This window comes from Leptonychotes weddellii, chromosome 8 (genome assembly GCF_054177405.1).
Source record: "Leptonychotes weddellii isolate Sample4059 chromosome 8, ASM5417740v2, whole genome shotgun sequence".
Taxonomy (NCBI): domain Eukaryota; kingdom Metazoa; phylum Chordata; class Mammalia; order Carnivora; family Phocidae; genus Leptonychotes; species Leptonychotes weddellii.
The window spans coordinates 94,472,559-94,486,080 of NC_138376.1; the positions used below are offsets into that span (position 1 = coordinate 94,472,559).

The 13,522-nt window shown below is 40.3% G+C and overlaps 1 protein-coding gene and 1 long non-coding RNA gene across 5 annotated transcripts in view; one reads left to right on the forward strand and one right to left on the reverse strand.

The window, feature by feature from the left end:
- Nucleotides 1–2,107: 2,107 nt before the first annotated feature.
- LOC145723095 (uncharacterized) lies at nucleotides 2,108–8,128 on the reverse strand. Its single transcript, XR_014147928.1, has 2 exons — nucleotides 7,214–8,128; nucleotides 2,108–7,118 (listed from the first exon to the last, which is right to left on the reverse strand). It is a non-coding gene; the product is annotated as an uncharacterized LOC145723095 (long non-coding RNA).
- A 293-nt stretch (nucleotides 8,129–8,421) lies between these two features.
- Nucleotides 8,422–13,522, forward strand: part of NKAIN2 (sodium/potassium transporting ATPase interacting 2) — a 950,339-nt gene continuing 945,238 nt past the window's right edge. For 2 of the 4 annotated variants that reach the window (XM_081828938.1, XM_081828939.1), the window contains exon 1: nucleotides 8,422–8,766. In XM_081828938.1, the coding sequence (XP_081685064.1) occupies nucleotides 8,713–8,766 (54 nt within the window). In that variant the 5' untranslated portion in view covers nucleotides 8,422–8,712. The remainder of the gene's footprint in view (nucleotides 8,767–13,522) is intronic. The other 2 variants (XM_081828936.1, XM_081828937.1) reach the window with 1 other exon arrangement.

Consider the following 13,522-nt stretch of genomic DNA (forward strand, 5'->3'; position numbering starts at 1 on the left):
GAATTTTATTGTGATTTGAAGGTAGTGCCTATGTGGTTTTGCCAAAGAGGCATATGTGAAAACAAAAATAGTTCAGGCAGTGGGCAGGTATTGGCCATGCCCCTTCTCCAAGATGGTCCTCAGAAGGTATCAAAGGAACACCCCTGTTTACCACAAAATACCTATGCAGAGCCCACTGGAAGCATTTCAGAACCACTGTCTTTACTGCACAGGACTAGGATGGGCAATGGAACCTGAACAGACCTACAAGGAAGTCATGGTTCTACATATCCTCCAGCTCACAGCAAAAGAAGGTAAACACAAAATGCCTGCATCTTTTATCTACCTCCAGATTTAAAAAGGACAATTTAAATTCGGTATCCCACTAAAGAATTCATTTCTTCTCTCTCAAAAAGGGAAAACAAACATTTGATTAGAATATCATATTTAGGGGCGCCTGGGTGGCTCAGTCGTTGGGCGTCTGCCTTTGGCTCAGGTCGTGATCCCAGGGTCCTGGGATCGAGCCCCGCATCGGGCTCCCTGCTCAGCGGGAAGCCTGCTTCTCCCTCTCCCACTCCCCCTGCTTGTGTTCCCATTCTCGCTCTCTCTGTCATATAAATAAATAAAATCTTTAAAAAAAAAAAAAGAATATCATATTTATATTACTGAATGTCTTAACTATAAAAAAGACACAACTGTGTTTAGGGATTTATTTTTTTTCCTTCCAGAAGCTCAAAACATACCACAGTGTAAGGATTTTGAATTAATCCTATTATAAGTAAGTACACTACATCTACTTTCCTAACATTTCTCTTTGTCACTTTCTAATATTCTATTAAATTGGTATTTATTAGGGTTGTAGAAAGATAAACTGGGGGAAAGCACAGCAAATAAAGAAATTTTACAGTAACTACATTATCTGGAAAGATACTTTCAAGTTGTGTAATAAATCTTAATTACATAAAAAATGGAGAGTGCATATTACTATTGCTTCACTAAAAACTAATCATTTGTTTAGTCTCATTCTATTGAATGGTTTAAATACTCCATTCCTCATTTCATAATTGTAGGAAATGAATCCCAACTTTTAACTTGCCCTTGAGAATGTGAAGTCATTTGAGTGGATAGAATATATTCCCTTTACTTGTCCACAGCATACAAAACCCAAAGTCAAATTATTATTAATCATTTTTCATTCTGGTTAATTCAGAGCAACACTTTCTTTTATAGTCAATTAGTTTGTTTCTCTGATATGTTAGTACAAAGGTAACTTTTTTTATTGTGATACAATAGCAATAAGTCTAAATTTTAATTTTTACTTATTTTAATGTTCAGGAAACAATAAGTTCCCTTTAATTATGATTCCCTTTAATTACTCAATGGTTAAAACAGAGGTTTGAATACATGGCCCTCAACTTCTTTGACATTCCTCTGGTAACAGTGGGGATCTAGGTCTTCCCCTCCTTTAGGTAGGGTGGGCTTGTAACTTCCTTGTAACTAGTAGAATATGGGGGAAGAACAATAAAATAAGAAAAAAACAGAGAGGGAGGCAAACCATAAGAGACTCATAACTCTAAGAAACAAACTGAGGGTTGCTGGAGGGGAGGTGGGTAGGGAGGATGGAGTAGCTGGGTGATGGGCATTAAGGAGGGCACGTGATGTAATGAACACTGGGTATTGTATATAACTGATGAATCACTAAAATCTACCCGAGAAACTAATAATGCACTATATGTTAAGTAATTGGATTTAAATAAAAATTAAAAAAAAAAAAGAATATGAGGGAGGTGGAGCTGGGTGACTTTTGAGGATGGGTTAATAAAAGGCAGCCCAGCTTCTGCCTCGTTGGCTGGAACATGGTGCTGCGAGGCGTCGGCTGCCATGTAAGAAGTCCAGCTACTCGGAAGCAGCCATGCTGTGAGGAAGCCAGGCTGTACATACAGGCCACACACCTGCCTTAAGGCTGGTCCTCAAGCCCTTCCAACCCCTGTGCCAGACTTGCGAGTAAATGAATGTGGAGGTGAGCCCTGCGCGGAGCCATGAAACCACCCCCAGGCACGCAGCCAAGACATTCCCCTCTGTGCCCTCTCGGAATTCCCCACCCACAGAATCCACAAGCATAATAAAATTATTGTTTAAAGCCATTATATTTGGAGTAGGTTGTTACAACAGCAATTAGAGCAGTAGGCTTGTCCTTACACCTATTTTCTGATTCTTATCATGTTAAAAAAAATCAGCACAAATTAGGGGAAAATCAATTACTTGATATTATAAGTAAAATTTACATAAATTACAAATTAAAATAATTTAATTTAGAAGTATATAACTGAAATGGTATTTAATACAAGAAAAATGACTGGTTAGGCATTGATCATAACGATAGCTCTGGTCCTTATGATGGCATAGTCTGTCATGTTGGCTTACCACATCTCTCCAATGTTTTCTCTGAAGGCCAGGATTTTGGTTAAATAGATAAATGGACTTTCTTTTTTTTTTTTTTTTAAGATTTTATTTATTTATTTGACAGAGAAAGAGACAGCGAGAGAGGGAACACAAGCAGGGGGAGCAGGAGAGGGAGAAGCAGGCTTCCCACCTAACAGGGAGCCCGATGCGGGGCTCGATCCCAGGACCCCGGGATCATGACCTGAGCTGAAGGCAGATACTTAATGATTGAGCCACCCAGGCACCCCAATAAATGGGCTTTCATTGCTAAGGTTCCATAGTATAGAATCTGTCATTGGATAATATTATTAGAATTGCAATTGAACTTGCAAGAGAAATCATTACAGAAAGGCAAAAGACAATGTGATATATTTATGGGTCACAGTCCACTTCAGCATATTTACTAGGTATTTAAGAAATGATCATTATACAAAAAAATGTAAATTACAATGAAAGATGGAGCAGTTTTTTTAAGAATGATAATATCCACTACTGATAATGGCAAAGGGAAAAGGGCAAGTATATTTCCTATAGGTATACGTTGATAGAACCCCTGAAAAGAAATTTGGTATTATTTATCAAAAACATATTTTTGCTCATTCTTTGATCCAAATATAACTTCTAGAAATGTATCCTAAAGAAGTGATCATAATACAGGCAAAAACATACCTACAAATTTAAATACTATGAAATAATATTGAAGCATTGGAAGTAAACTGTATTGGATTTTTACTGCTGTTATGACAAATTACTCCAAATTTGGTGGCTTAAAATAGCACATATTAATTATCTTGCAGTTCTGTAGGTCAGAAGTCTGACAAGAGTCTAAGTGGGCTAAAATCAAGCTGGGGCATGAATGCATTCCTCCTGGAGGCTGGAGGAGACACTCCATTTCCTTACCCTTTCTAGCTTCTATGAGACACATACATTCCTGGACTCTTGCCCCGCTTCATCCTTTAACAAATTCAGCAGTGGTGGGTTGAACTTCTCACCTTGCATCTTCCTGACCTTCTTCTTCCATTTCTTCCATTACCCTCTGTCTCCCTCCACTTCATCAGCTGGCAAAAGTTCTCTTTTTAAGGACTCAAACAATTAGAGTGGGCCCACCTGGATAATCCAGGCTACTCTCCCCATCTCAAAGTTCTTCATTTGTGCTAAAATCTCTTTTGCCATGTGAAATAACATATTCACAGGTTCTCAGGATTATGGTGTGGACATATTTGAAGGGCCATTATTTTGCCCACCACGAAACCTGTATGTCTAAGAAAAGGATAAGAATTAAATAATTGGAATACTTGCTTACATTAGAATGTTATATAGTGATAAAGCTACATTGTATGCAGAATAATGATAATTAACAATCTTAAAATGTTAAGTATGCTCCAGGCCCTGCTTTTCATATATTGACATTTACATAATCCTCTGAACAACCCTAGGGTATATGTGCATTATTACTCCCCTACTCCTTACCCCTTATAGATTATGAGACTAAGGCACAGAAATCTAAGTGATTTACTTAATGTCACATGGTTGGTAAATGGCAGCAGAGCTTGGAATATGAAGTCAATTTGGCTGCAGAATTCATGAGCTTAATAGTTAATGGGTTGGACATATGTTATTGATCTATTATTAAGTGAAAAGAAAAAGCAGATTAAAATATATTATGGACGATATAGTCCCATTTTTACAAAAAATGGTTTGTGCAAAAATGACAGATTATCTGTGGGTAGAAGGATTATGGGTGATTTTCTTTTTCTATTTTCTTTTTATTTTTTTTTCTTTTTATTTTTTTATTTTTTTAAAAGATTTTATTTATTTATTTGAAAGAGAGAGAATGAGAGAGAGCACATGAGAGGGGGGAGGGTCAGAGAGAGAAGCAGACTCCCCGCCGAGCAGGGAGCCCGATGCGGGACTCGATCCCGGGACTCCAGGATCATGACCTGAGCCGAAGGCAGTCGCTTAACCAACTGAGCCACCCAGGCGCCCTTTCTATTTTCTTTTTAAAAAGGATTTATTTTTGAGAGACAGAGAGTGAGTGAGCAAGTGGGTGGGGGCAGAGGGAGAGGGAGAGAGAGTCTCAAGCAGACTGCACTGAGCACGGAGCCAGAGGAGCCCAACTTGGGGCTCAATTTCACTACCCTAAGATTTTGACCTGAGCTGAAACCAAGAGTCAGACACTTAACTGACTGAGCCACCCAGGTGCCCCAGATAATTTTTGTTTTAAAATTTTTGAAAAGAACATTATTTTCTAAACAAGAAAAAAAATCCAAGTTTGTATAAAATATTCAATGAATCAATTTTACTGGTTTGTGACTGTAAAGTTAATTGCTGCCTTTATATTTTTAAACTATAATGAACAGTAAAACTCAGAGTGAAATTGCTCAGTGGTGTTACAAAGCCAAACTTAAACTCCTGCTCTTGTTCAAGTGATTGGATGTTGAGCTGACAGCAACTTTGTGGCTGAGTATCTATTGGATTCCATGAGTTGTTCTGAGAGATAAATAAGATAATAGTAGGAAATAACCTTGAAAGGTACTTTAAAGTAGGATGCCAAGGTCAGTCAGATGGAGATGTGTAATATGTGACACATTCTCCCCACAGAAACAAGGTACTTAACAATAGTTATATCACCAGACTAGTCAAGGAAAGCCTTATATAGTTGTATAGTGTATGACTATTTCTAAATGAAAGTGCAATTGACATTCCAATTTGAGACATCTCTCTCCTTCATGCACTTCAATGGGACAGGTGGGATTCTCTTTATAGTCTTTTCGCCTAAGGCTCCAAGGATAATAGGAACTGGAACAGAAAGGACATAGCCACCTTAAGGAATGGAACTGTATCCCTATTTAGGGCACCTTTTCATAAGTCAGGCTTTGCCTATACTGTATCTAAAGGATGCAAAGTGAACTTAATTTAGACATAACAAAATCTGATCTCTGTAAAGCTGGGAAAAGGGATAAAATATGTGTGATCATTCTCCTAAATATTTTTAAGTCATCGTTTCTGTATGGAATTCCAAAAGAATGACAAGGAAGTATAGTAAAATATCAATAAAGTACAGTACAGTGGTTTGGAAAGTAAATTTTGATGTCCCACAGATGTGCCTTCACACATTAATTGTGCCACCAAGAACATGTGCACCTGTGATCAAGATACTTCATTTCTCTAGATCTTTCTGTATCTTTCAAATGAGCTTCTAACTCATCGGTTTCTTGTGAGTAATGAATGAGATGATGCAGGTGTAGCATGGAGTAAAGGAGTAGGTGCACACAATAAATGTTCAATACCAAACATGTATTTGGTTCACTCCTCTGAGACTAATGTGCCTATGATGCCGTATCAAGAATAAAAGCCCTTGCAGATTGCCTTATGTTGGGCTTCTCAAGAGGCAGCCCTGACACAAGGATTTGAGTGATTTATTTTGGAGGTGAACCCAGGGAACACTGGTAGAGGAGAAGGGAAATAAAGCAGGAAGGGAAGGAAGCTAATTCAGGGTGCATGAATGAACCAGTGTGGTCAACCATGGGCATTACGGGCTCAATCCCGGTGGGGAAGTTAATGATGTAACTAGAGTATGTCTCAGGATTTCCCATCTCTAGGTTGAGAAGTTGGGGCATTGATCTACCAACTCCCATCATTATTGGGCAAGAATTGTTCTCACAGCTGTAACTTCATTCTGGAGTCAAGCACCTCCTGTGGCTAGAAAGAGCCTATAGACAGATAGTCCCAAGTGCTTGAAGAAAGAAGGTGGGCATTTGCTGAAAGGCAAGTATTCAGGGACTATGGGCAGGGCACTGAGAGTCAGCTACCGATAGCATTATGCTTTCCTTTAACCTATAGAATCTAAAGATGCTGGTGGTTGCAGGGAAACCATTGCAGGATTATTGCTGGATCCACATGCATTGTTGCTCCTATGAATTTAAAAAGGTAATACAATGCTTTTTGCAATATGGTAAGAGCTTCTTCAATATTCAACATCAACTTAATAGCTTTCTTTTTGTTTGGCAGTACAAAATACCTGCATCCCCAGCAGCTACTGAACAGCTAATATGTGTATAAAGGCAGAATAGTAACAACTAAAAGAAATATCTGTACAAGACACCTCTGGCTTCCTTTTACCTAGGGTTGTGGAGCAGGTATTACCTACCAGGTCTGGCAGTGGGTAAGAGCATAGATTGGGTTCTCTTAATTCCATTAAACATTGAAAGACACTTTTCAGAGAAAAGCCCATTTACAAATAGGGCGATTAAAAGCAGACATTTACATTACAGTAATAAAATATTTTCATTCCAAAAATTTAACAGATCAAATCCCTTTTTGGCTCTCTACGATTCACAAGTCATTTCTGAAAATTCAGTACCAGGCTTCTGGAGACTAGTGTCCCTGTGCTGTTCAGTTTCTTTATATTTAGTCATTCTGCTACGTCATAATATTTATTCAAAGAAAGCAATAATTTGGGATCCTTATTTGTGGTTCCCAGCATAACACTATCCTACACAAATGCCATTTTATCAGAAGGGCCAAATCGCATTTGCTCTGGAAAGCTCCTTGCCTGATGTCGTTTTATCTGTCTTTATCCTATGAGGTGTGGGGCACGCTTGCTTTTGGTTTCCTTTTCTCTTTTCTCATCAGTCTCAGCTCTTCATTCCAATGACTTAGTTCCCCAGCAGATGTCCATATCACCCTTTCACCTCCTGCGAAAGCCAGTAATACGTTCATTAGCTGCCAGGGGTTATAAAAGAAACTTGACCCTTAGATCCTTGAATACCCAGACCCCGGGGGCCGCCACCTGGACCAACTTGCTTCGCTCTTCGGATTTCCGCCCGCAGGTGGCAGCAGCGGGCTCCGAAGCGGGTCTTTGCAGGAGCCTATGCCCAGCTTCTGGCTGGCGCTCCGGAGCCGGGTCTGGAGCATCCACCTTCAGGAATCCACACCCAGCTGGGACGGTCCTTAAAGCTGTAGTAGTTGAGTGCTAAAATTGTCTCTGATTCTTTAATTTCTCGAGTGAAAACAGTTTGAAGCAGCAACGGCAACTCATTGCATCCCTACTCTCTCCGGTTCCCCAATTCCCCACCAGCTCCAGCAGCAACCCGGCCCCTTTTCCCAAGCAGGGTCGGTTCCGTAACTCTCCACGCTCCGGCCCTTGCAGATGCTCCGGAGCCGGGCGCTGGGCGGCTGGAAGTGCGTCTGCGGCCGCGGCACCCCTTCTCCTCCCCTCCTCCTACCCGTCCGCCAGGCGGGCTTTCCGACCCGTCAGGATGCCGCGGCTGCACCCCTATTTCATCACTCCACCATCCTTCTCTAGCCTTCCTCTTCGTGCCCTCTCCCCAAACACACACAGGCGCACACACGCGGCCCGCTCGCGCCTAGTGCTTCAGGCTCGGCTGCGGGAGCAGGACCCACGCAAGCCCAGGAAGCCACGGACCTGCTGCCCGGACTCTTCGCCCCGCGGTCCCCAGCGTCACCACCGCCGCAGTCACCGCTTCTGCGCCGCTTCTTCCCGCCTAGACATCGCCGCCAACAGCCCCTGAGCTGCAGCCCCTGCGGAGCTGCAAGAAGTTTACGTCTCGGGAAGGGGCGGCGGGGAGCAGTTGAAGGATTTGTTGTAGGAGGATTAGCACATTTGGGCGAGGGGAGGGGCAGCGCCGCTGCAGGACGCGGCGCGGACCTGGCATCACTGCGTGCGGCAGCCACAGCCGCCGCCGCCGCCCGGGACCGCGGAGCCCGGACGCCCCCGCCCGGCCCGCGCCCCGCCCCCGCCCGCCTGGCCCCGCAGCGCCGGGCGCAGAGGAGCCGCGGGCGGCGCAGGGAGGCGGGCAGCGCCCCGCGCGCGCTTCTGCCGCCCCCGAAGCCGGCGCGCGGAGAGCGCGGGGCGAGCGCGCGTCGGGCGGCGGCCGCGCTGGGGGGCGTGGGGCGAGCCGGCGCGAGGAGCGGCGGGGGCGAAACTTCGCGGCCAGATGCCTGAAGGCGCGGCGGCGCTGCGAGGCTGCCGCTGCTGCCCCTGCCGGCCCCGAGCGCGTCTCCGCGGGCACCTCTGCCCGCGGCGCGGCGTGTGCACCGAGCGAGTGAAGGTATGTTTGGCGGGCGCGGCTGGAGCTGCCGCCGCCGCCGCCGCCGCGCCAGCAGGTCCTAATGCCTGTCACTTCCCAGGACGCTGGCAGCAGCAGCCCGGAGCCCCCGAGCCCTCGGCAGGTTTGCCTGTCCTTCCCCGCGATCTGATTGGATAAAGTGGGGGCTCGACGGTGGCCGACGTGGGACAGTCTGGCTGTGGCAGGGGTCTCGGAAACCATGGGTTATTGCAGCGGCAGGTGCACGCTTATCTTTATCTGTGGCATGCAACTGGTAAGTGACACTTGGGTCCTCTTATTCTGTAATGTGCCTTTGAGATACTGGGCTGGGGAGTGCAGTAAAGGGTCTGCCATTGATTAGAATGGAAGGAAAAAATAAAAGAGAAAAGGTGACAGATATATTGCCTATATTTAAAATGATTTCAGGGAGAGGCACTGTGGGGTACAGGAGAAGTGAGCCTTTCCGCCCCCACCTATTTCTGTTCCTCTGAAGACAGTTTGGCAGGTGCGGGTTAAACTTGTCTTTAATTTCTTTAAGCAAAGCAAGATGTATCTCCTGTTCCTTTATGCTTTGCATTCCTATTACTGTAACAACGTGGTTGTCATATAATTTACTATACAGGTGTTAAAACAGAGAGATATGGAATTTTTGACTTTTCTTCCAATACTATTTTTTTTTTGCAGTATCTTTGTTTCTTCACTGACGTTTGTTATTTTTCAAGGAATATATTGTCTTATAAGTATAATGCTCTAATAGACCACTATGTAGGGCAGATGGTATCTTTACAGCAGTCTGATCTAGAAGCCACGTTGAGTTTTAAAAGTATGTAGATTGAAGAGAAATACTTAGATAAACTCAGTAACACCACTGCCATAAACTGAATCAGTAGCCTTTAAGTCACAATTCTAAAGAAAAATATTCTGTCTTACATTATGTGTGTAATTGCTCTTGGAAGAGACATGTTGTCTGATCCTATAGGATGGAGAATTATATATACTTTTTGAGGAATGTTGTACATTTGCAAAGAGGCAAGAAGCCAGTAATGGAAAACATCATAGTCTCTGAATTTAAATTCTCTAAGGGCAATAGGAGGGGCTGAGGATAGCTTATAGATGAAAAATATACCACTGTAAGTGGTTAATTTGAGGTAGGAGTAGTTGCTCACTCCTGCTATCAAATAGCTTTCCTTGGAAAGTATAAATTAATCTGAAAAGCCATCCACATTTCTAACAATTGTTTCATAAAGGCTGAAAGGACTACTAGACTGAAGGAGATTTCTGAGAGCCCAACCAGTAAAGTGTTCAAAAGAGCAAGGATTTGCTGTTGAAACTGATGGAAGAATTCCTTAAGTGGTCTTCATTGTTTATCAGTCGTCTTGAAGCCCAGGAGTGTTTGTTGTTATTGTTTTTGTTGTTTTGTTTACTATATAGCTAAAGCAGTGCTTTTTGTTGCATATTGTCTTGGGGTGTTTTTCTTCCCCAGGAAAGTTATCTCATGATGCGTATTTTGATCTGTGAATTACTTAGGCACTTGGTTGTAAGAAAAAGAAGGTGGAACTATAAATATGATTTTAAGAATATAATATTTTTTTCAGTGATGTATAAACCAGTTTATTTCTTTTTGCTACATATTCGTTTAGTTTTTGCAATAAAGGATTTTTACTCTTAATGATAAAGCTAATCAGAATAATGGGAGAGTTTACTTTGTTAAACCACTGGTTAGGCCAAGTATGCCAAATTGTGTAAACATTTTCAAAACATTCCTATGTTCATATATGATTTAGAAAAGAATACTTTTGCTGATTCACTGTGTAAAATCATAAAACTGTGAGAATGAGTGGGTGGGTAAGCACATTCTAATGCTATTTTCAATTTAAAATTTTTAAAATGTGATTTAACTTTTAATCATTTAGCATAGTAGGGCTTTATTTTGGCAGTCATAGGCATTAGATCTATGTGGCATTTTGTGTGATGAACACAAACTTCTCAAGAACTTAACAATTTTGGGAAAACCTAAATATACAAATGAGAAAGCTAAATATACAAAGTGGCATGATAAGGCTAAAGATTTCTGTGTGTATGTGTCTTTGTTCATGTGTGTGCATATATGAGACGGTGTATTGGAGAAGTGCTACATCTCCAATACACCGTCTGTTATGGAACAGAAATTCTGAATCAAAGCTAAATTCTCTAACAAAATAGAGGTACTTGTAATATAGGAGTGTTCAGTCTAAGCGAGTATACATTTGAATCATAAGGAAGTTTTATAACAATCATGTGATTTTTCCCATTCAGACTTTATGTGCCACCAGGCTAACATAATTAGCAGCCATGTTAATGCAGATGCAGAACAAAAAACAAAGGACGAAGAACATTCATTGCTTTGATAACGTGAAATGATCACATTTAAAGGACCTCAGAGATTCCTGGTAATTGTTGCTTCCTAGAAATATAGTATTTGATTTTAAATAAAATAATTTCTTTGCAAATTAATAATTGCAAAGCACTGTACGCGCACACACACACACACAAAATAGGTGGGTGTATATGTTTTCCTTGCTCTTGATAGATCTTTAGAAACTTTTTGTATCTTTGAGCTATTATGAGTAGAAGTGGTTTTATAGGTAGCCATGTTTCCAGAGTAAGTTATAACTCATGTACCATTGATTGACACAGAAGTTCACCCAGTTTTGTTTACTTCTGAAGTGTTTAGTGTGCATTTTTGTAAAAATTGGGCATTTTTTTTGGTAGTTGTGCAGATAAATCTTAGCTTTATTGAACTTAATGGAAGCCAAAGATAGTCTAGGACAGAAACTTCATTAGATTTCTTTATTAAGTAACTTTAAGTTTCTGGAAACATTTCTTTCCAATTACATAAGTAGAGTATCTCTATTTTAATTAGACCTAAAGGAATATTTATGTTTACATCAAGTTGCAGTTGACCTTTGTAGAGGATGAGGTGGCTGTTGGTATGGTGGAGATGGGAACCTCATTCATCAGGTTATTACCAGAGCACACAGTGTTTGATCTTTTAACAGGTGAGGGACAGAGACAAACGCGCCAGAGAAATTTACCTGTCAGGATTCTGTATCTTTGCTTTTAATTATATTAAATATGCATTTAATTTAATATTTGGCAGATTACAAGTGTGGATAAATATACATTCTTTTAAAAGTCAGGAAATCGGTTTGAGACAAGAATTTAGAATTTCATACCACAGAGATTCAATACAAAACTTCCATTTTATGAAAAGGTGTCTGCCTCCGTGTATCATAAATGAAAATCTTTGAGATGTATGGTTATTCCAACTTCAGATTTTAGGGTGATTCCGATGAAAACGGGGTGTGATCTCTGGAAACAGATTTGTTCCGTGTATAATCCAAAATTTAAGCTCTTAATCTCAAGAAGGTAATTTTCTTTTTATCATTGCTGTCCTTAATGCTCAGAAACTGACGATTTCAGATAGTAACAAAACTCGTCACTGCATTTGCAGGGTTGGATATAGTGGTGCAGGATAATAAAAATCTAACTTCTTATTTACAACTCAGCAGCTTGAGAAAATGTTTCAGTTGTTTTATTTTGTTTTTGTTTTTTTGTTCTTCAACGTTTGGTTGACTCAAAGAGTACTTTATCTAAATGTTGCAAAAATTACTCAGATAATCCCCAGTGAAAATCACTTAGTTATAATATGGAAGACCATAACTTACTTTAGTTTGAAAAGACAGCTTTGTTTTGGAGTAAGAAAATTCAACATTGTCCCCCCCCCTTTTTTGTGTGTGTATCAGATTCCTCTATGGAACAAAGTATATGTGCCACAACCTATTGAAAGTATAGATTTATGTTCAGATTAACACTTGAAGGTGCCATTCTTGCCATGTACTTTATGAAATATTGCTAACTTGGAGCAGATGCAAAGAAGAATTGTGTTTGTACACATGTGTGTACAGCTGTGTGAAGAAGCACATTTGAAACTGACTTTAGAATGACCAGTTACTTTCTATTGCACAGATAGTTACTAGGCATTTTCAGAGGTACGTATTTATTAGAAAAGAAAGCCGTGAGTGCATAGATGGACTAAATAAAAACAATCTTATTATAATTATGGAATATGTCATTAGTGCCTTTCATGACTTTGTGCAGTGTTCATAGTTACGTGAACTTTCATTACTTTTTAAAAAATAAAGCATTACGTGAAGTGACTTGAAAAATGCAGGTGGAATATTATGATTTTCCTTGGCTACTTTTGACACGTCTGAAAGTTCTTCAGAAGTTGAGAACTTTACCTGCCCAGAACCTCCCTACTCAGACAATATAAAATTTTAGATTCACATGCCATTGAGAATAAAATCTTGTGATAATTAGCCAATCTAACTCAGGGAGAAGACTAACAATTTCCATTTGCTGTGTCAGAAACTTATGATGTAAAAATATGCTAAGAGTTTGCTAAGTTGTAAAAGAACTTTCTTCTTTTCAAATATTTTCTACTTTTGCATCCCAACATTGCCTTGTGTGTATGTGTGCATATTTGTTTAAATCTATTCTTTCATTGTAATTCAGCACTAGTCTGCTCTAATGTTTACCAAGAAAGGTATAGAAACTCCTTCCAGTGTCCAGCTCTCTTTTTCCAAAATTAGTTTTGAAACTAATATTGCTAATAATGGAAAATTTTCTATTCTATTTTCTATTTCCATGACTTATAACACCCAAGTATCAGAAATCAAACACACACATGAGAAATATTTCTATTTCCTTTCTATTCCATTTTTTCACCTATATCATGAAACTCTTCCAATTTTGGCCCCCATTTTCCCCCAGAAAAACTTGATTATTGTTTATTTTCAAAATAATAAAATACATGGTCCATCAAGATACGATATATCTAGGGTTCCTTTTTTTCCTTGTAACAGTAATAGAAACAAATATTGTATTAACACTTAGATAATTTCTACATATAGAATGAAAATAAAAGTGTATGAGACTTTTGTACCTACCAACTCCAAGAAATTGAAGGATATTTAAACACTATGAAG